The 23415-nt window shown below is 41.4% G+C and overlaps 1 protein-coding gene across 1 annotated transcript in view; it reads right to left on the bottom strand.

Annotated features, from left to right (window-relative positions):
• DNAH7 (dynein axonemal heavy chain 7) overlaps nt 1–23415 on the bottom strand; it is a 707015-nt gene that overhangs the window by 105635 nt on the left and 577965 nt on the right. Inside the window, exons 52-53 of the mRNA XM_033944671.1 lie at nt 15969–16130; nt 2949–3149 (exon numbers count right to left, since the gene is read on the bottom strand). Coding sequence (XP_033800562.1) covers nt 2949–3149; nt 15969–16130 — 363 coding nt within the window. The remainder of the gene's footprint in view (nt 1–2948; nt 3150–15968; nt 16131–23415) is intronic.

The following is a 23415-nucleotide window of genomic DNA, read 5'->3' as shown; positions in this document are numbered from 1 at the left end:
GTTTTGGCAAGATTAATTTTTAATTTGTAGAATTTAGAGTGTTCTTTAAATGATTCGGTATTAACTGGTGATCTATTTTTTCTCCATTTACGTTCGAGTGATCTCAATTGTTTTTTAATAAGAGAAAGTTCTGAATTGAACCAGGGATTTATAGATTTCCTTGATGAGATAATTTTAGTTTGTAAAGGAGCTAGAGAGTCTAATAATAAAAGAGTATTGGTAGACCAGTGATTTAGAGATTCATCCAATGAGGAAGTATTGAAGTCAAAGAAATTAGGTGAGAGAGTTGCTAAGATAGCTTCAAAGGAGAGATTATTAAAATCTCTAAATTTAACTGTTTTATTTTTGGGAGAGTGGGAATTAATATGTGTTGTTTTATATGATAATGAGATCAAATAGTGGTCCGACCAGGGAACTGGCAAACAAAAGTTTAATGAGTAATTATCAACTGAAGAGGTTGAAATGAGGGCCATATCTATTGTATGACCTAATCGATGTGTGGGTTCTGATATTAAAGGATGAATATCTAATTGTTTGATGTGTGATAGGATATTTTTGGTGAAAGAGTTATCAGGGTTATCAAAATGGATGTTAAAATCTCCCAATATAATTGGATTCAAAGAAGAAGAACCAAAATCGAAAAGGAGTGACTGAAGTTGAGTTAAATTCTCACTCGTGATAGGAGGGGGCAAATAGAGAAATAGAACATCTAATTTTGGTTTAAATTGAAAAGAAAATTGTAGAAATTCAATAGAAAAGTTAGGGGGGGAATAGTCAATATTTGTTAGTAATTGGTTACGGGAAATAATGGCTAATCCTCCTCCGCGTTTTAGGCGGCGGTGATTAAAAAAGTATGAATAACCGGGGGGACAAATGTAAGATAAATACGCTTCTTCTCCATCAGTCAGCCATGTTTCTGTTAGGCATAGTATGTCAAAAGAGTGTTGAATTATCAGATCTTTGAGTAAATGATGCTTGGTTTTTACAGACCGGACATTAATCAAACCAATATTAAGATGTAAATTTTTGGAGACTGTAATTGAGGAAATTGAATCTGTAGTAGACGTCATTGGTGAAGCTGATAAAATTTCTATGCGTTCTGACTGACTAGGTAATGTTAAATGATTAAATGGTTTTGTAGGTCTATGACCCCAAATGACTGGAATTGGGTTGGTGTAGTTATCCATATTAAGGGGAGAGGAATGAAAAATTTGATTATGAAAGATGAGAGGAGAATTGTTAATTAGTTACTAACAAACTTTCCGGCCAAAATTCAAATCTGAGACCAACAGACTTTCCCACCAAAACTCAAATTCATGACCAACAGTCCTCCCTGTTCTCAATCAGGTCAGTATATATAAAGACAAACTGCAGACCTTACAGCATACCCTGAAGAAAGCCATATCTTGATGGCTGAAACGTCAGTTCTACCTACCCAGACGTGGTGAGACCCGGACAACAGCAACAATCATAACACTACCCACGAAAGCCTAAGAGAACATAGAAACATAATGGCAGATAAAGGCCAAATGGCACATCCAGTCTGCCCATCCATAGCATCAACTATCTCCATATCTCCCTAAGCGATACCACTTGCCTGTTCCATGCCTTTTTGAACTCAGACACAGTCTTTGTCTCTACCACCTCTATCGGGAGACTATTCTATGCATCTACCACCCTTTCTGTAAAAAGCATTTCCTTAGATTACTCTAGAGCCTATCACCTCTTAACTTCATCCTATGCCCTCTCATTCTGGAGTTTCCTTTCAAATGAAAGAGATCTGTCTCATGTGCATTTATGCCACCTAGGTATTTAAGTGTTTCTCAAGTACTCAAAATTAATAACACTTTTTAACTCAATATCATAAAAAGAAGAATGTTATTAGCCAGAAGTGGGTCTGGAAAAAATCCAAATAGTAGCTGCATTCCATGCTACCGATCCCGGGCAAGCAGTGACTTCTCCCATGTACATTACATTACATTAATGACTTCTATTCCGCCTGTACCTTGCAGTTCTAAGCAGATTACATCAAAAAGATAACTGGACATTTCCAGGAAGAGGATTACAATTAAAGGCGTTGGGGCCTAATACATAGTCTCAACAGCAGACCATGGACTTTTCCTGTAGGAACTTGTCCAAACCTTTTTAAAAACTAGCTACATTAACCGCGCTTACATCCTCTGGCAACACATTCCAGAGCTTAACTATTCTCTGAGTGAAAAAATATTTCCTCCTAGTGGTTCTAAAAGTTTTACTCTAATTTCATCAAGTGTCCCCTAGTCTTTGTAAATCTTGATGCAGAATCAGGATTTTCAAGTTAAGTCCAACTAAGGCCGATTGTGAGGTGCTGAGTGCCAATATCAGCACTGATTCAAAAAATGAAGAAGTTATGCTTCAGCTTCCCGATCCTTCCTTCACTACCACCAGTAGGACAGATACTGATTCAGGAAGGCCATAAAGCTGTCCAGCATTTTTTTTTAAATACAGTTTTTAATCACCATCCCAAAGAATCTCTCTTGCTTGTCAAATGCAGAGGTAAAAAAATAGTGTGGTCAATATTCAAAGTAATTTAAATCACTTGTGCAGGATTATTAGCTAATATTCAGAGGCACTTAACTAGTTAATGCTGCTAAATATCAGCACTAACCATCAAACTGAAAATGAATTATATTTTGGCAGGTCCAGGGGCAGAGTTGGCACTTAACCACTTAAGTTAACTGGACAAATTGGATTGCATAAAACATAGTCCTATCTTTATCCGGTTTCACTTAGGCAGCTAAGTGCTGAATATCACACTTAACCAGATAAGAGATAGCCAGCCTCATAAACCCGGATACTCAATTACAGTACCCAAACATATTCTGACACTGATTATTTGACAGAATGTTGGCAGTAGCCAAAAAAACACTGCCTGCTGAATATTTACCACAATAATTTTAGAGACTTACAAGCTTTGTGCAGCTGGTGAAGAAATCCATATCAGATATGGGGTCCATCAGGTAAGAGCGGATGATATTGGAACGTAAACCTTTTGGTGCCTCATTTGTCATTTTCACTCCATTCTGCAGTACAGACACAGGAAAATTTGGAGATGGATAGCTGGTCAACCAGAGTCGGAATTCTGGATGGGTTGTCTCAGGAATTAGATCCTAGGAGGAGAGAAGAAAAAATAGCAGACATAATGCACAAATGGTAACACAAACTGAATATCAATGTCTAAGCAGAACAACTACACTGTAAAAGTAAGTCTGTTGTGCAATATTTCCTAACCAGAGCTCTGATGTCTTTAACCAATGATAATTTATTTAAAGATGATAGCTGCTATGGGCATTATTTATTCAGATTAATGTCTATTTTTGTGGTTTACCTAGAAGAAAAATGCTAACATACAGATATTTATGGGCAAAAATATTTTGGTTTATTTTACACCTTTTTTTAGATGATTTCCTAGTTTTCAGGCACTTGCTTCATTTGTTCATCTCAAGGATTTGTTTTGACAGAAAATTTTTAGTGCACATTAGAACTTTTTTTTTTTTTGTAAATGTTTATTTATATCAAAAAACAATATAGAGAAACAGCAGTACAGCACAAAAGTAATACATGCACCAAAACTGCAAAAAACTACTTATGTCAACCCCAGCCCTCAACTTCCCCCGTCCCTCCATCCCCCCCCAGGGTAATAGCAAGTATAATCACATAACTCCCAAGATCCAAATAATCCGACTAATGAGCTTCACAGCACCCAAGGAGTTGGAAAGAGAAGAAATAACAAAATCAATGAAGGGAGCACAAAACCAGCAAGAAAGAAACCCCCAATGCCCCCAGATCTTTAATTTACTCTTCTCCGCTGTTGAGGAAGCAGGAGAGCCCATCACGGTATTGAAAGTGGACCGGGCTCATTGCACATAGGGGCCCAAGCGAGATGAATACCCCAGAGACATTTTTGGATGTCTTCAGAATTATGCTGACAAGAAGTGGATGGTGCGCAAGGCCAGGGATTTGGGCACGTTTGAGTGGAAGACACATAAGGTTGAAGTGTTTCAGGACCTCTCTGCCATTACTTTGCAATGTAGGCGAGAGGTTCGCCCAATAGTGCTGGTCCTGAAGCAGAAAAGCCTTAGATATCGATGGCTGTTTCCCTTTGGGCTCCTTATTACTATCAATGGAGTTCATAAGAAAGTGACCACTATAGCGGAGGTGGGAAAATTGCTGTGGAAGGAGGGGCTCATCAGTGCGGAAGACCTGACTCCAGGCCGACAGGGGGCATGCAAATTGTTTGTACTTTCATCAATTGTTTTCAAAACTTCAATCATTTGTGCGTCACTAACCCTCTCCTTTACAAAGCCGTACTAGCGTTTTTAGCGCTGGACACAGCGGTATGAACTACGCCACTCATAAAAATCTTTGAACATCGGAGCTGTTACTGCCATAGCCGGCACTAAAAACCATGATATGCTTTTGTAAAACAGGGATGGGGGTGGGTAAATGCAGAAAATATGAAAGGGATACTACATGGGTGAATCATACAAAACTAATTTTATGTGTACCAACATTTTAAAGATGTGTTAATGAATCAAATGTATGCTAACCAGTGTTCCCTCTAAGCGGGCGGGTGTTGTGAGCAAACTTTTTTCACTGTGAGCTAAAAATATCGGGCGCCAGCAAGTTATGAGCCAAATAAATATGTTGTCAAAGTTGCTGATACATGAGGACGAGGTATTCAAAGGAATTTTAGGCCTACACGCTAAATTAAATAACGTTAAATAATATTTTTAAGAACACAGAAATTGTAGGGATGAAATGATATCTTAATAAATGTTTTACAACAAATGTAGTTATGTCTGTTACATCCATATGTGTAAACTGTAAATTAAAAACAGTCCAGAAGACAATACGTTTGATGCTTTCAATTTCTAGACCAGTGTTTTTCAACCTTTTTTGGGCAAAGGCACACTTGTTTCATGAAAAAAATCACGAGGCACACCACCATTAGAAAATGTTAAAAAATTTAACTCTCTGCCTATATTGACTATATATAAAGTAATTCTCTTGAATAGGAATCAAATAAACACAAAGAAAGTATTTTATAATTACTTTATTATGAAATAAAAATTATAAAAATTATAAAATACTTTATTCAGTGCGAAACCTGGGCCTGTTTGGCTGAACACAAAGCTGATATTCTGGCTGGAATGGAAGAAAGACACACACATAGCTCTTCGTCAACAGCTCTCAGTCTCTCTCTGTATTTGGTTTTTATAGCATACAAAAATAGACAAATATACCCTCCATCCTTTTTATTAAACCACAATAGCAGTTTTTAGCGCAGGGAGCTGCGCTGAATGCCCAGCACTGCTCTTGACGCTCATAGGCTCCCTGCGCTAAAAACCACTATTGCGGTTTAGTAAAAGGGGACCATATTGTAAAATATAGACAGCAGATATAAATTCAGAACTGTGCATAGTAAGTGAAGGGAAGTTTTCATCTCTGGGAATTTACCCAGTTAACTATTAAGTTATTTGGGCAAATTCCTTTGAAAACTGTGGTAATACTGCCTCCACTTTGCTAAATTTAAAATAAAATCATTTTTCCTACCTTGTCTGGTGATTTCTGGTTGCACTTTCTTCTTCTGACTGTGCATCCAATCTTTCTTCCCTTCTATCAGCCTGTATGCTTTCTCTCCTCCACACCTCATTCCCTCCCCCAACTTTTTCTTCCTCTCTCCCTGACCTTTCTTTCTTTTTTTCTGTTTCTCTTCTTTCCTTCTGTTTCCCTGCCTGCCCCCTTTCTTTCTTTCTCCCAGCCTCCTGTCCAGCAGTAACTCTCTTCCCTTCCTCCCCTCCCAGCAGCATCTCTCCGTCTCCCTCTCCAGTAGCAGCTGTCCCTTTTTTTTCCTAGCCCAGCAGCTTCCCAGATTCCTTTCCCTCCTCCCCTCCCAGAAGCATCTCTCCTTCTTCTCCTTATCCAGTAGCAGCTGTCCCTTTTTTTCCTGGCCCAGCAGCTTCCCAGATTTCTTTCCCTCCTCCCCTCCCAGAAGCATCTCTCCGTCTCCTTCTCCCTCTCCAGTAGCAGCTGTCCCTTTTTTTCCTAGCCCAGCAGCTTCCCAGATTCCTTTCCCTCCTCCCCTCCCAGAAGCATCTCTCCGTCTCCTTCTCCCTCTCCAGTAGCAGCTGTCCCTTTTTTTCCTAGCCCAGCAGCTTCCCAGATTCCTTTCCCTCCTCCCCTCCCAGAAGCATCTCTCCTTCTTCTCCTTATCCAGTAGCAGCTGTCCCTTTTTTTCCTTGCCCAGCAGCTTCCCAGATTCCTTTCCCTCCTCCCCTCCCAGAAGCATCTCTCCTTCTTCTCCCTCTCCAGTAGCAGCTGTCCTTTTTTTTTCCTGGCCCAGCAGCTTCCCAGATTCCTTTCCCTCCTCCCCTCTCAGATGCATCTCTCCTTCTCCTTCTCCCTCTCCAGTAGCAGCTGTCCCTTTTTTTTCCTGGCCCAGCAGCTTCCCAGATTCCTTTCCCTCCTCCCCTCCCAGAAGCATCTCTCCTTCTCCCTTTCCAGTAGCAGCTGTCCCTTTTTTCCCCTGCCCAGCAGCTTCCCAGACTGATAGTGGTTTTCTCCCCTCCCAGCAGCTCTTCTTACTTCCCAGCGCAGCGATTCACGAAGGCAGCCTCGGGTCCTTTGTTGTGTCGCGCCGCCTCTGAGGAAAGAGGAAGTTGCATCATCAGAGGCAGCCGCGACTCAGCAAAAGCCCCGAGGCTGCCTTCGTGAATCGCTGCGCTGGGAAGTAAAGGAGAGCTGCAGAGAGGGGAGAAAGCCACTGTCGGAGGCTCCCCAAGATCTCTCCGGCCCAGCGCACGCTTCCGATGCTGATCTTGCAGAAGTTCAAATGAGTCAATCTTGCCGGTCCTGCGCTGTGACGAGAAACTTGTGCGCTGCGACCTAATATTTTGTGCACATTCTTACTTTTTATATTTTTAACACTACAGATCATTTTTTAACCAGTGTGCAATGTTTACTTTATCATCTGATTAAATCAGTTTCTGAAAGAAGTTTGCATTTATCTTTTTATCTTAACACTAGAGACTCCTTTTAGATCAGAGGTGTCAAACTCAATCACAAAAGGGGCCGAAATCTAAAACCCAGGCTAAGTCAGCTTGGAAAAGAAACGGCTGAGGGGAGATATGATTGAAGTCTACAAAATCCTGAGTGGAGTAGAACGGGTACAAGTGGATCGATTTTTAACTCCGTCAAAAATGACAAAGACTAGGGGACACTCGATGAAGTTACAGGGAAATACTTTAAAAACCAATAGGAGGAATTTTTTTTTCACTCAGAGAATAGTTAAGATCTGGAACGCGTTGCCAGAGATTGTGGTAAGAGCAGATAGCGGAGCTGGTTTTATGAAAGGTTTGGACAATTTCCTGGAGGAAAAGTCCATAGTGTGTTATTGAGAAAGACATGGGGGAAGCCATTGCTTGCCATGGATTGATAGCATGGAATATTGCTACTCCTTTGGATTTGGCCAGGTACTAGTGACCTGGATTGGCCACCGTGAGAACGGGCTACTGGGCTAGATGGACCATTGGTCTGACCCAGTAAGGCTATTCTAATGTTGTTATATTTATTAAGATGCTTAGTCTTAGTAGAAGTATAGGGATACAACCTCTGTAACCCCACGCCGGCTCTGCAGTGTAAACAAAATAAATAAAAAAGACTTTTCCTCTCTCTTTTAGGTCCTAGTTCACCCGCTCTGATAGGATACACATTTCAAATCTGACATATTGTAATCACAAAATAGAAAAAAAAATTATTTTTTCTAACTTTTCTTGTCTGGTCATTTAGTTTTTCCATCATCTTGGTCCCAGTTTTTCTTTGTGCTTTTTGTCTATCTTCTACTAATTATTCTACTAATTCTCTTTCCAGTGTCTGCTATCCATTTTTTCTCCTCTCTTGTTCTATTACCTCCTTATGCCTGTCTCCAACGTATTAATTTCTCCCATTCAGCTTTCTTAATTTTTTCTTTTTTTTTTTGCCTCTATCCACTCAAATCTTGCCCTCTTTCTCACCCTTATTTTTAAATTTTCAGTTATCTCTCAATTCCATCTTCTTTCAGTCCTTAACTCTCCCATTTCCCATCTCACTCCTTTCTCAGCCTCCTATTTACTTCTATCTACTTCCCATTACGACATCTCTCCTCCTCTCTCCCCATGGTCCAACATTTTGCTCCCTCTCTTTTCTTTTGTTCCTCTTCCCTCCCTCTTGATGCTAAACAAAGAGATGGAAGGAAATAATAAAAAAAAAAGAAATGCTGCATCTCTCTCCCTTCCTTCTCCAGATCCAACTTCTCTCCTTTTTTCTTCCTAATTGCCTCCCATCCCATCTCTCCCCTTGCCTGCCTGCCTCTCTTCCTCACCCCAGATCCACCATTTTTCCCTTTCTCTTCCCAACAGTTCTCCCTTCAAGTATCTCTTTCCCTCTTTCCCTTTCCAATTTCTCTCCCTTCAGATCATTGCCCCCCATCTCTCTCTGTCCTCTGTTTCTGGCCCCATAAGCTCTACCCCCATACCCAATCTGGCACTGCTTTTAAACCCTCCCCCTTCGTACTTAAAAAAACCCCCCAAGACTAGGAGGTTTCCTCGGCCCAGCATGTCCTCCCACTTCTCTCTGCACTGGTCTGATGTCACCCTCAATTTTTGTCACACTAACAATTCTGCCACACTAACAATCAGGGCCGCCATCAGGGCAGTACTACCAGTCCTGCATTCAGGGGCCCAGAGCTGACAGGGGGCCCGGGCTCCCCCAGGGTCCTAGGCAGTGTTCTAAGGCAGGGGCGCCAGTAGCTCGCCAAGGCAAAGTGAGTCGATCACCCAGGACTCACTTTGTCTTGGCGATCTAATCTATCGTGCCGATCAGTCTTCCTCTCCCCGACGTCAATTCTGCAGTCGGAGAGGAAGTTCGGGCCAGCCAATTGCTGCCTGGCTGGGCGGAACTTCCTCTCCGACGGCAGAATTGACGTCGGGGAGAGGAAGACTGATCGGCCCGAAGCAGGGAGAGCATGCGTCAGCGTCAGCGTCGGCTTTGGGGCCTGTTATCCATTGGTGGTTCCTGTTCCCTGATGGCAGCAGCAGTGGCTTGGAGAACGGCAGGGAGAAAGAAAGAAAGGGGGCAGGCAGGGAAACAGAAGGAAAGAAGAGAAACAGAAAGAAAGGTCAGGGAGAGAGGAAGAAAAAGTTGGGGGAGGGAATGAGGTGTGGAGGAGAGAAAGCATACAGGCTGATAGAAGGGAAGAAAGATTGGATGCACAGTCAGAAGAAGAAAGTGCAACCAGAGACTCATGAAATCACCAGACAAGGTAGGAAAAATGATTTTATTTTAAATTTAGCAAAGTGGAGGCAGTATTACCACAGTTTTCAAAGGAATTTGCCCAAATAACTTAATAGTTAACTGGGTAAATTCCCAGAGATGAAAACTTCCCTTCACTTACTATGCACAGTTCTGAATTTATATATGCTGTCTATATTTTACAATATGGTCCCCTTTTACTAAACCGCAATAGTGTTTTTTAGCGCAGGGAGCCTATGAGCGTCAAGAGCAGTGCTGGGCATTCAGCGCAGTCCCTGCGCTAAAAACTGCTATTGTGGTTTAATAAAAAGGATGGAGGGTATATTTGTCTATTTTTGTATGGTTGTTACTGAGGTGACAATGCATAGAGTCATCTGCCTTGCCCTCTTTGAAAAAAACCCAGAATAGGAATGATAATTAACATTTTCTCAGCGTATAGTGTGCTTTGTGTTTTTTAATTTTATTGTTGGTAGATCATTTTGACTTGGTCATTTTAAAGTAGCTCACAAGCTCAAAAAGTTTGGGCACCTCTGAGCTAGAGCGTTGAAATTGTGTATTTCTATTTTATCCCCCCTTTTACAAAACTGTGGAGCGTTTTTTAGCGCCAGCCGTGGTGGTAGCAGCTCTGATGCTCAGAATTCTATGAGCGTCAGGGCTGTTACCACTGTGGCTAAAATCCACACTACAGTTTTGTAAAAGAGTGAGGGATTAGTTTGTGATGACATATTCCATACTAGGCGAAGGTATTTTCCATGTTCTGTTTGTTCGAAAGACATGGTTTTCTGTTAGGATTGACAGTGTAGGATTAATCTGTGCTGGTCTGGCTTGTTTAGTTTTACAATGGGTGTATTGATGTACTGCTCACTGCAATATTTAAGATGCTGCCTTTTCCTAGGTACTCATGTGTGACGTGTGGTTTGTTACTAAAAATCATGTTTTTCTTACAGATAGGGGGGGGTGCCAAAAAATGATGGGCCCTGGGTGTTACATATGCTACGTACGCCACTGTATGTAAAGATACCAGAAAGCTGGCGTAGCAAAAACTTTAAGTAAATTGTTATTCTTCTAAATTTTGAGTATTTAACCCTCCCACATCTCACGGGCACTCGTTTCAAGTTTCAAGTGTATTGAGATTTTGATTTAAACGCAATATCAAATATTTTCAATGCGTATAACAAAAATAAATTTGGGGAAATAAATAAAACCATTTGAACAAAAAACATACAAACATATCCATAGATGATTAAAATTACATAAGGAGTACAAGGATAAACTACATTTGTTTAAAAATGCGTTCTCCGCGCCTGCTCTTAAATTTGTTGACTGGAAGGATCCAGCAATGTGGCCAGATACCATTCAGGACAAAGACAGAGAAAGAATTGTGCAATTTGGATTAATGATGGAAGATGATTTAAAGCAAATGGCACAGTCTATGAGTAAAGATCTTGACGGACGTTCTTTTTATGAATATCTCCTCTATGCCAAATCACCCAATGGACGTGAGAAGATTTTACGGGACTGGCTTAGGTGGAGCATTAGCAAAAAAGTATATGTGTATTCGGCCCATGGAAGAAGGGGATGGGGTGTTGAGGGGGGGGGAAGGGGTGCGTGGGGGGCCCAATAGGATTGCTCAGTAATGGGCCCAGAAATTTCTGATGGCGGCCCTGCTAACAATTCTGTCACACTAACAATTCTGTCTCCAGTGATGCAAGTTCCTGTTTCTGCCCAGGTGGACCACGGCAGACAGAAAGGAGGAAGGGGAGCCATTGACAATGTCGCTGAATCACTGCCAAGGCTGGCAGATTTTTCAACATGACAGAAGGTGAGGACGATATCGGACCAACGTGGAGAGAAGAGGGAAGACATGCTGGGCCACAGTAACCACCCAGAGTCTTGGGGCTGGGCCATGAGAAGGGGAAGTTCCCAGACCATGACTCCAAGGCCAGGAGCATTTCCACAGGGCATATAAAATGGCCAGGCGGGCCGGATTCGGCCCACAGGCCTTGTGCTTGACACATGTGCTTTAGATACAAATTTTAGTATAATCATATTATGCTCCAAGTTTTATTTAAAATTTGATTAAACACATACAAAATTCTAGCCTTTTTTCAATGATAAAAAGGGGAGGACAAAGTCTAAAACAATGGACATATACATTTAAGACACATAGCATCAACGTACAATTAGACGAGAGATAAGAGGGGTGAACTGTAATAAAGTATAGAAAAGAGAACTATGCAAAATTTTACAGCATTTTAAAGAACTTGGCTGAGTTTTGACATTCTTTCAGTTGCAGTGGGATTGATTTGATTTATTCAAATTCCAAAAGCATCAAAGCAGTTTACAATAAAATAAAAAGAAACAGCCACACAAACGTTTTCATACACCAACTAATACATCACAAGCAGCTAGCAACCACCCCAGGCCACCAATCCATCTAAAGTCTCTTCAGACAAATGCTGTCAGACACACCCGGGTATTTTACCACTTCTATTATTATTCTACTAGTATTTATGTCCGTTACATTAACGGGTGCTAGAATAGATGTGTCTGTCTGTCTTTCTGTCTCTCTCTCCCCTTGGCCGCTGTCTGTCTGTCTTTCTTTATTTTGGTCTCTCTCCTTTGCCACTATTTGTCTGTCTGTCTTATTTTTGCTGTTTGTCTCCTTGGCCGCTGTGTGTCTGTCTTTCTTTATTTTGGTCTCTCTCTCTCCTTGGTCGCTGTATGTCTGTCTATCTTTTTTTGCTGTCTCCTTGGCCACTATCTGTCTGTCTGTCTTTTTTTCTGTGTGTGTGTGTGTCTCTCTCTCTCTCTCCTTGTCCGCTGTCTGTTTTTTGCTTTTTTCTTTCTATCTCTCTCCCTGGCCCCCTGTCCTATGTGTGTCTTTCACTCCCACCTACTTGTCTTTCAGTGTGTGTGTCTCTATTTCTGTCTGTCTGTCAATGTCCCTGCCCACTGCCTGTTTATCATGCCCCTTCTTCCACATACCTTTTTCTTTTTTAATCACATTGTGTTGTATGCAGTGGAAAGGGCAACTGGCGCATAGTAACCGCCGCAGGATACAGGAAACCGCCACGTGCACACTTGTAGCAAACCATCATGCGCACACGATCCAAATGTACGCACATGCCGAACACGTTAACATTTCTGTGCCACACACTAACATTTCTCGGCCATGGAACTACGGATCACGCAGGTAGGAGTGAACATGCGCGCTTAGAGTTTTATTATTAGTGATATAGGAAAATAGGCAATTACTTTATTTACAGAATAGGCACCACATAGATCAGGGGTGTCCAATGTCGGTCCTCGAGGGCCGCAATCCAGTCGGGTTTTCAGGATTTCCCCAATGAATATGCATGAGATCTATTTGCATGCACTGCTTTCAATGCATATTCATTGGGGAAATCCTGAAAACCCGACTGGATTGCGGCCCTCGAGGACCGACATTGGACACCCCTGACATAGATGCTCTGTTATAGAATTACCCCATGTCTATCTGAACTTCTAGTTAGTTTGAAGAAGCTTGAAGAAGGAGGGTTGGAAGATGCTGCAATTGGCAGCCCTGGTCCCAGTTCTCACCATGGAGAAGGACAAAGGAGTCAGAGAAGGAGAGAACTTCTTTTTGGTACCGAGTACCTGTTGAAGTAAAAGCAAAGAACCTAGCAGAGAAATTTGCAAGGATGCATCTTATTTTTGTGTTGGCTTAAAGATATATTTCCCAAAGTGTCCAAGAAAACAATGAGAACAGATAAAGCTAGCCACAGAGGAGTCACTGCTAAATTACAAAGAGCAGTGGTGGATTTTTGAGTTGGGATCTCTTGAACCACATGGCTTAAAAGCCGAATTAGACTGGATGTCCCTTGTGTGAACTGTTAGATTCTATTTAAGGAGTGCTATTCCTTATGTCCCTTACGAGAATTGTAGCCTTATTTAAAGAATTTTCATTCAAATTCCTAATGTAGTTTGCAATATGAATCAGCATTTATGGTATGGGGATTTCCCTTTGAAAACCCCTTCTAAATAATTTGAGGTTTTTTTTAATGAAGTAAGTACTTTCCAACTATTGGCTGAGCAGTGGGGGGTATAGCCAATCACAGAAGTCTGCGTCTTTCATGACTCATTTTCGAACAGAAAATCTTCCCAAAAATATCATATAGAGGGCCATTTTTAAAAAGGACGTCTAAGTCCAACATGGATTTTTCCCACTAAATGTACAAATTCAGAAGCACAGAAACATCCATTTTAGAACAGGATGTCCAAATAATTTTTTTTTTCAAAAATCACCTACTTGGATGTCTTGGCAGGACTTCTAACTTTATTCACCATTTTCGACCACAAAAATGTCCCAAGTTAGAAACATCCAAATCAGCATCATTTAGACTTAGGAGGGATCACCATTCTAATGGACTGGCCACATGGACATGCCAACAGAACAGTGGGGCACCTTAGAAAGCACTGCTGTGAACTTGACATAAAAGGTGCTAGCTATATACATCACACCATTTACCCCTTATAATTTATGGTGAGCCCTCTAAAACTCCCACAAAACCTACTACCACCACAATAGCCCTTATGGCTTTAGGTGGCACCTTTATGGTAGTATAATAGGGTTTTGATGGGCTCATACTTAACATCATTGATATTGTGGTTAGAATGCTTTATGGGTCTGGCTCCTCCTCTCTATGGTTCACTAGCCCACCCATCAAGCTACTTAAGACACTTGTGTGATGCTCTACTAGAATTTCCCATATCAGATACTGCTGTTCCAGAGACAGGTATGTACTGTTTTATTCAGAGTTTTGAGGGTTGGGAAGGGGTCAGTGACCACTGGGAGGGGGGCATGGGGTTATCTGGTCATTTTGGGTACATTTTTTTGGCACTTAGAGGCTTCCAAAAGAGGTCTAGCTCAAAACGTCTAAGTTCCATCCAGGACATCTTGGGAAAGGTTTGATTATCCCTGCAAGATGTCAAAGCCTATTGCGTCCATAATACATCTCTTAACATGCCTCTTTGAACTCTAAATGCACAGTGGAGGAAACTCCTTGCTAGATGTCTAGGAAAATAGTTTTGATTATCAGCACTTGGATGTCCAGGCAATTAGGACATCCAAGTGCTGACTTAGGCAGTGTTTTTTAGACATTTTTGTTTTTTTATTATGTCACTGATTGCGGCATTTGGACGCTTTGTTTGCTAAAATGTCCACAATTACCATTTTTGAAGCACAATATTTAGATGATTCTCTATGCTGTTTGTCTGCAGTACATCTAAATTTAAAGAGGGCATGTTGGGGACATGTTTTGGGCAGGATTAGGGTGGATTTATGATTTGAATGTTTTTCTGTAATAATTGCAGAAAACATCCAGATCAAAACTTGAATGTTTGAGGCTAGACCTGTTTCAATAATGAATAAGTGCCAAAAAGGTGGTCAAACTGACCAAATGACCACTGTAGGCATGAAGGAATGTCCCCCCCCAATCGCCACCATTGGTCACTGACCCCATCCCACCCATCCCCATCCCCAAAGATGTGAATGAAATAGTGCATAACAGCCTGAATGACAGCTTCAGATGTAATGGCCAGTTCTATTAAGAGCAGCAAACAGGTCTCTGGAGTAGCCTAATGACTGGCGCAGTGGACTTCAGCCCCAGGCCCATATCCCACTCTAACTAGAACACTTATGGCAGAAAGTGTGAACTCACCAAACCCCACCCAAAACTTATTGTACTGAAATATAGGTGATACCTGCAAGCATAAGAGCTTTTGGGGAAGTATACAGATGGATACAGGTTTTGAGTGAGGTTTGGAGGGCTCACCATATAATGTAAGGGGTTTATAGTGAGATGTGTACCTGGGACCTTTTATATAAAGTTCACTGCAGTGCCCCCTAGGGTGCCCCGCTGCTCTGCTGGGATATCTGTATGGCCAGTCTGTTTAGAATGCTGGCTCCTCCAATGTTCCAATGGCTAGTTTTTGTGTGTTTTTCTTTTGGACTTTTTTTTTTTTTTTTTTAATGGTTCAAAACCAGACACACTGTAGACAAACACATTTAGGAAATGTCCATTTTTTTAGGAAAATAAAGATTTCCTGGTTTGAAAATGGTTATTTTCTCTTCTGGATTTTTGGACATTTTCTGCAAAACATCTAAACTTGGTATTAAATTGTCATATCGAAAATGTCCCTTTATATAAGTTCTAATGCTTATACATGTAAGGACTGAATTTTGCTAAAGTCCACATTCATAAGGAGTGAAATTAAGGAGCCAAGCTCCAAGACTGTATTTTTGAGGTGGTTTTAAATACCAAAGAGATAAGTATAATTGCCCCCCAATCTCTCCTCTAAATCAAGCCCTATGTCCAAACAAAGAGGTAGCTGACAATTACAAGTGCCTTGGAGCAGGTGCACATGCTGTTGGGAAAATTTTTTGAGATATACATTATTGTCATTGAAAATAGAAAATCCAGATATACTTTTAAATTGCATCCAAAAGATGTTCAAAACACACCCCTTAGTATTTGTGTATGCCATACTTACATATATATTAATAGCAGCTTTTTTTAGTCACTTCTTAAATTTAAGTCAGTCCTTCAAAATAAGATCTCCTGCATTTGTCCAAAGAAAAGTCATATTCAGTTTACCTCACAAAGCTTTTCCAGAGTTGGCATCCATGATGTTGCTAAATGACAGTTTTGTAGAACAACCCAGCTGCCTTCTTTTATTGCCTTCTCTGACATTCGCATGGCTATAGGTCCTTGGCCTTGACCAAGCGATAGAGAACTAAGCTTTGATCCACCAAATCCCTGTATATACAAGAAAAAATGAGGGGCTGATCACAGTTCAAAATTAATTTAAACAATCCAAACCTATGCAACAATTTTCATCAGGGCGAAGTCTACAAGCACATTTTATTCTCGAACCTTTGAACATTTGCAGACACATTTACTTTGACACTTGCTATAGATGCAATGCAGCCACAGAAATTTGCATTTACTTTTTGGATGGGCAATTTTCTTCAAAGAAAATTATTTATTTACTTATCTATCTATCTATCTATCTATCTATCTATCTATCTATCTATCTATCTATCTATCTGTCTATCTATCAATCAGACTTATATACTGCCTAACAGCCTAGGAGGGTTACAAAAGTGCACACATAAAATACAAATAAAACCAATTACATAAAATAACAAATTATAATTAAACACACTTATTTTCTAGTCCCGCTCTAAACACCACCCCTCCAGGAGAGTGTCACCATAATGTGACTAAAAATAACTTGCATACATGATTTTTAAATGCTAAACAAGAGGGGAGATCATCAATAGTTCAGGGCAAATTAATGGGAATGCTTTTAAAACATAGAATGGTGAAGTTTCTGGAAGCCAGTGGATTACAGGACTGGAGGCATTATGGATTCACTAGAGAGGTAGGTCTTGTAGACAAATCTGATCCACTTCTTTGACCAGAGAGTGAGCTAGATGTGGTGTATTTAGATTTTAGCAAAGCTTTTGACAGTATTCCACACAGACGTCTATTAAATAAACTGAGTGACCTCCAGATGGGCCCCAAAGTGATGGACTGGATCAGAAACTGGTAGAGTGGAAGATGACAGAGGGTAGTGGTCAATGGATATCGCTCCGAGGAAAGGGATGTTACTAATGGTGTGCCTCAAGGTTCTGTTCTTGGGCCTGTTCTTTTTAACATTTTAATTAACGATATTGCTGAAGGGCTATCAGGTAAGGCTTGCCTCTTTGCGGATGATACCAAAATCTGCAATGGAGTAGACATCCTGGATGGTGTGAACAACATGAAGAAAGACCTAACAAAGCTTGAAGAATGGTCTGAAATTTGGCAGCTAAAATTTAATGCTAAGAAATGCAAAGTCATGCATTTAGGCTGCAAAATCTGAAGGAACGGTACAGTTTAGGGGGGTGAAGAACTTACATGCATGACAGAAGAGTGATTGTGTGATTGTATGTAATGATGTTAATGTGGCCAAACAGGTTGAAAAGTTGATAGTGAAAACTAGAAGGATGCTAGGGTGCACAGTAAGAGGTATGGCCAGTATAAGACTTTGGTTACCTCATTTAGAATATTGTGTACAATTTTGAAGACTGCAACTCCAAAAAGATATGAAAAGGATGGAGCTCCCTCATGCCCTGCACCCCTGGCCATGAGATTGGAGGAGGCAGCCGGCAGCCGTCCAGCGAGGGAAAGACAGGAGGATTTTTAAAAGATACTGGTATATTTGCTATTAATTAAGTTGGTGGCAGAAACTTCTAAACTAAGCAGTATACCGTATTTTACATCATTAACGCCGCAGCTAATAACATGGGGCAGCTTATCTTACAGGTTTAAAACATAAATAAGCTCTTTCTGTGGCTTATAGGATGGGGCGGCCTATAATGTGGGGCAGGCTATTGTTGGGGAAATACAGTAACTATGTTTCATTGTATAAAATGGGATGTGTGCTAAAATAGCACATTAGTAGTAAAGTAGCATATCTTAATGATAGCCTATATTGATAACTACACTCCTCAATAGACTTAGGTGGTTAGATATCAAATGTGTCATTGGAAGATATTTGCACCATGGATTCTCAGATAAATATACAGTGCTTTGTCCTGGGCTCCTCCTCTGTCTCTACCTAAATGGACAGCCTAAGCCACCTCCCATAAAAAAAAAATCAATGAAAGAGAGGTTCTATAGTACAGACAGAAATACCCTCTTTGATATCTGAGAAAAGAGAATCTAATTAGAGGGATCTTTTGTGACATCTCATCTGGAAAAATAGCTGCAATGAAATCAAACAACACAATGGAGGAAAAAATCTCCAACTGGGAGCCTGAGGCCTATAGGCAGTCTACAATGAGCTAACGTGAAAAAACAAAACAAAAACTTAATAAGGAATTATCAAGGAACTCAAGAAAGAGGACCACATGACAGTGGCAAGACTTACAGGGTGAAAAAGCTGAAATTAAAAAATGAGGCATTGAAGTGACAGATCTGAACAGCTTTGCAGAAAAGTTTAGGCAAAGGAGGACCCACATGACAGCAGCAGTTGGGAAGTTGCTGGGGAACTGCTTCCTGTACCAAGCTCCATGGGTGACATCACTCACATATGAGGATTTTATAGTCTTTCTTGTCCTCAGAAAATATATTTTCTGGACATTCAGAAGTATAAAAAGTAAGCCTATTTATGCCCTTTATCTGGAAAGAGAGGATGGGGACACTATGCTAATAGAGATCAAGATCCTGTGAGGGTCAAGAGGGACCAGAGGGCCATTTCATTTTAAGCTGCTGCCACACAAAGGACCTTGGGCGTTGGTATATTATGTATTTTAAATTTTCTGTTCAGCATATTTTCTATGACAGTGTTTTTCAACCTTTTTTGGGCAAAGGCACACTTGTTTCATGAAAAAAATCACGAGGCACACCACCATTAGAAAATGTTAAAAAATTTAACTCTGTGCCTATATTGACTATATATAAAGTAATTCACTTGAGTGCCACCGCCGCCATCGGGAACAGGCCGGCGCCAAGTTCTCCCTGCTTCTCTTCCCCGCGGGGCCGACCAACTCTCGCCACCCGTCGTCAATTCTAATGTCGGAGAGGACGTTCTAGGCCAGCCAGGCAGCGATTGGCTGGCCCAGAACGTCCTCTCCAACGTCAGAATTGACGCGAGTGGCGAGAGTTGGCCAGCCCCATAGGGAAAAGCAGGGAGAACTTGGCGCCGGCCTGTTCCCGATGGTTGCGGTGGCACTCAAGTGGCTAAAGAGCCGCAGTTTGCCGGCCTAGGGACAACACTGGAGGGTGGCCAGCTGTGCACCCCCTTGGGACGTAAACCCGGGGTGGGGCAGACCGCCCCCCCACCTGGTATGCCACTATCTGTACCTCACTCCCTCCCTATGACCAAAAATTCTCCTTTCTTCTATTCCCCGTGTACACAACCATCTCTTTCCCTCCCTTCCTCTCTCCAAAGTCCATGCCTTCTGTGTCCAAACATTCATTCCCTCCCCCACCTCAGCATCTCTTTCCCTCCCTTCCTCTCTCCCAAGTCCATTTCTTCTGTGTCCAAAAACGCATTCCCTCCCCCACCTCAGCATCTCTTTCCCTCCCTTCCTCTCTCCCAAGTCCATGCCTTCTGTGTCCAAAAACCCATTCCCTCCCCCACCTCAGCATCTCTTTCCCTCCCTTCCTCTCTCCCAAGTTCATGCCTTGTGTCCAAAACGCACTCCCTCCCCCCTTTTGTGTTCCGTGTTTGCCTCCCAGCCCATCTTTGCAACTTTCTCAGCAAAACGAAGCTCAAGCCGCGAGGCTTGTCTTCTGCTTCCTGCCTGCCCTGCCGCGCACAAATAGCCGAACGGAAGTATTCTCCGACGTCAGCGCTGACGTCGGAGGGCAGGCTTTGCTTAAGCCCTCCCTCCGACGTCAGCGCTGACATCGGGGAATGCTTGCGATCGGCTATATGTTAGCTGCAGGGCAGGCAGGAACAGAAGACGAGCCTGCGGCTCGAGATGTATTGAACTCCGCGGGTCCCCCGTCCAGCTCTCTCCTGTCCACTTGGGGCGGACCGCCCCTCTCCCTAGACTGTGGCCTAGGACCCTGGGGGAGCCCAGGCCCCCTGTCAGCTCCGGGCCCCTGAATGCAGTACTGGTGGTACTGCCCTGATGGCGGCCCTGACCGTACGGCACACCAGGCAACATCTCGCGGCACACTAGTGTGCCGCGGAACAGCGGTTGAAAAACACTGTTCTATGAGACCCTCAGTTAAGTTATTTTCCTGATAGAAAAAGAAAAGTTGCTGCTGTAAATGCTGCTTAATATATTGTCTACAGTTCTTAGGTATGTGCCTCCAGTGGTAAATTTCATTTTCTGTTTTTTTGTATGTTTTCTCTCTTTGGCTTCCATTTTCCATGTTCCACTTTTCGGTATTAAGAACTAATATGTGAAGGTCATTGGATAGCGTTTTTCATTTGCTTTTATTGTTTTTGTGTATTCTTGCTTGCGTCTATTGTTCTTATATTTCTGTTTTCAGATATTTTACTGGAATTGTGTACATATAAATACAAATTAAAAAAAAGAATTTCAAGAGTCATATTCTCAAGTTACTCATGAAAACTTTTTGAATCTCGAGCCTTAATTATTTTTTAGCCATGTTACTGTGTAAGAAAATTTATTGAGAACAGTTTGTTGTAATATCCCAATTTTCTTCATAATTGTACTTGTTTTGATATGAAATTGCTATTATTATAAGAATAGTGAAAACCAGTTTAAAATATGCTTTTTGTAATGCTTCATTTTCTTGGAACAATATAATGACAAACTCAGTGCTAATGTTGCAGAGTTGAGAAATGTTCTGGGATGTTTGGAGTATTTGAAAATTAAGACTGATTCATTGCACTTTTAAAGTCAGAAACCATACAAAGTGCTTTATGAAAAGCATTTAAGCCAAAATATATAAGACATTTTTCAGTTTGATGAATGAGTTTTAATTACATAAATCTTAGAATAGGGGACCATAATCAAGAATTATGAACACAGAAAATTCTATTAGTTGTTTCAGTTGGAGCAATTTTATTATATTATTATATTATATTTATAAGTGCACCCATGCTAATTGCACAAATGATAGAGCATAGTAAAATAGTGTGCACTAAAGGTCTACTGCTGTCTAACCAGCCAATCAGGATGCACGTTTTCTAAAAAAAAAAAAAAAAAGAACAAAAACCCCAAGGCAGGTCGCCTATACTGTAGGTGTCTATCACAGGTGCAGAGAGATGCCTAGGGATGCTTAAGCTTGCCCAAGCCTGAGCATGGGTGTGGTTTTTCTCGGAAGTGGCCTTTGGTGAGCTTAAGCGGCCCTTGGCATTCAAACTTATTTAATTAGTGCCTATGGTTACACTACATTTCAAATAGACACAGCTGCTAAACTGATCTCCGATGGGCATAGCCTTAGGGATCTGGCTCTAAACCCTATTATCCTGGAAGATTTCAATATTGAATTTGATAATTCTACCTTATCTATTACAAGGGATTTCTTAACATTAATTGGAGACCTAGATCTGTCTATAAATATATCAAGTCCTACCCATAGAGATGTTCATACTAGCGAATGACACTGTGGCTGTTACCTGCGGTTGTGTCAGAGAAGAAGCTTCCACCCACAGACACATGCGACTGCAGACAGACTCCGGCGGCTTGAGCAAGTTGGTCTGTAAACTTATAACGCACCGCAAAGGTAAGGGGGAGATGGTCGGACCGTGCGAGGGGTGCTGAAGGGTGGTGAGGTAGCGAGAGGGAAGGGTGGTGGTGGAAAGGAACAGACGCTGAAGGGGGGGTGAGGAACAGATGCTGAAAGGAAATGGGGAACAGAGAGTGGGGAGAAAACGCTGAAGTGAAATGGGGAACAGAGAGTGGGGAGAAGACGCTGAAGGGAAATGGCGAACAGAGAGTGGGGAGAAGATGCTGGAAGGGAAGAAGACAGAGATGCCAGACTATGGGGGGAGCAGAGGGAAGAAGATGGGTGCCAGACCAATTGAGGGGGTGGGGGATGAAGGTAACAGTAACATAGCAAATGGAAGACACAGAGAAGACAGACAGTGGATGGAAGGAATTGAATGAGAAGATGAGGGAAGCAGAAACCAGACAACAAAGGTAGAAAAAAAATTTCTATATATATATATATATATATATATATTTTATTTTTTTTTTTTTGCTTTAGGATAAAGTAGTATATTAGTTGTGTTGATAAAAATTTATAAACAAAGCCCTGCCAGCTGAACATCTCTTTCTCTAATTCAACAGGCAGAACTTTGATTTATAAGGAAGGAATAAGCTAAATATTGCAGTACTGAGGCTTGTATGGATGCTGCGGGGATAGTAGTCACGGGGAAGGAGCGGGGACATTGGTCATGGGGACAGTGGTCGTAGGGACGGGGCCATGACAGGGATGGTGGTCACGGGGACGGGAACAAATTTTTTCCCCATGTCATTCTCTAGTTCATACTATTGACCAAATTCTAATGTCCCGGTTATCATTCTATTCAATAACTAATGTCCAGACTTCCCCTTTGCCTTGGACTGACCATTTCTTTATAGGTTTCTCCCTAACTTTTAGTGGGACTATCTTACGCTGAGAGATTGGAGAAACTGGGTCTCTTTTCCCTGGAGAAGAGGAGACTTAGAGGGGATATGATAGAGACTTATAAAATCATGAAGGGCATAGAGAGAGTAGAGAAGGACAGATTCTTCAAACTTTCGAAAAATAAAAGAACAAGAGGACACTTGGAAAAGTTGAAAGGGGACAGATTTAAAACGAATGCTAGGAAGTTCTTCTTTACCCAACGAGTGGTGGACACCTGGAATGCGCTTCCAGAGGGAGTAATAGGGCAGAGTACAGTACAGGGGTTTAAGAAAGGATTGGACAATTTCCTGCTGGAAAAGGGGATAGAGGGGTATAAATAGAGGATTACTGCACAGGTCCTGGACCTGTTGGGCCGCCGCGTGAGCGGACTGCTGGGCATGATGGACCTCAGGTCTGACCCAGCAGAGGCATTGCTTATGTTCTTATGTTCTTATCCCAGATCAATCTAGATACAGAAATGTGAAGGATCTTATATAAACAACTTTGTTAACACATTCTGTGCTACAGCTTGAACAATTTGTTCACCTCTCACTCCAGGAATGAGTTTCTGTCTGGAATGGAAAATTAAAGTCAGCATTAGACGCAGTCGCACCATTGTTATTGTGCAAAAAGTCACAATACTCAAAAGGTAGAAATTCGTGTTTTACACAAAATCTTCTATTTCATATAAGACATGTATGACAAGCTGAAAGAAAATGGCACCAGCAACAAAATCAGATGAATCTCCTTTCATATATAATTACAATAGCAAAAAAAAATCTCATTATTCAAATAAAATAAAAAATGTACCAAATATTTCAGTGTTATATAAAACTCTTAAATTTCTGACTACATTTCATGGTGGCAGTCAATTAAAGCAAAGCCTTTTCTACTGGAACTCACCAACAAATCATAACTAAAGGCGATTTAAATCGATTTGCTATGGGTAGTACAATAA

Source organism: Geotrypetes seraphini, chromosome 5 (assembly GCF_902459505.1).
Source record: "Geotrypetes seraphini chromosome 5, aGeoSer1.1, whole genome shotgun sequence".
In the NCBI taxonomy this organism is placed as follows: Eukaryota; Metazoa; Chordata; class Amphibia; order Gymnophiona; family Dermophiidae; genus Geotrypetes; species Geotrypetes seraphini.
The sequence above is the reverse complement of the archived record's forward strand: the minus strand, read 5'-3'. Positions and strand labels throughout refer to the sequence as shown.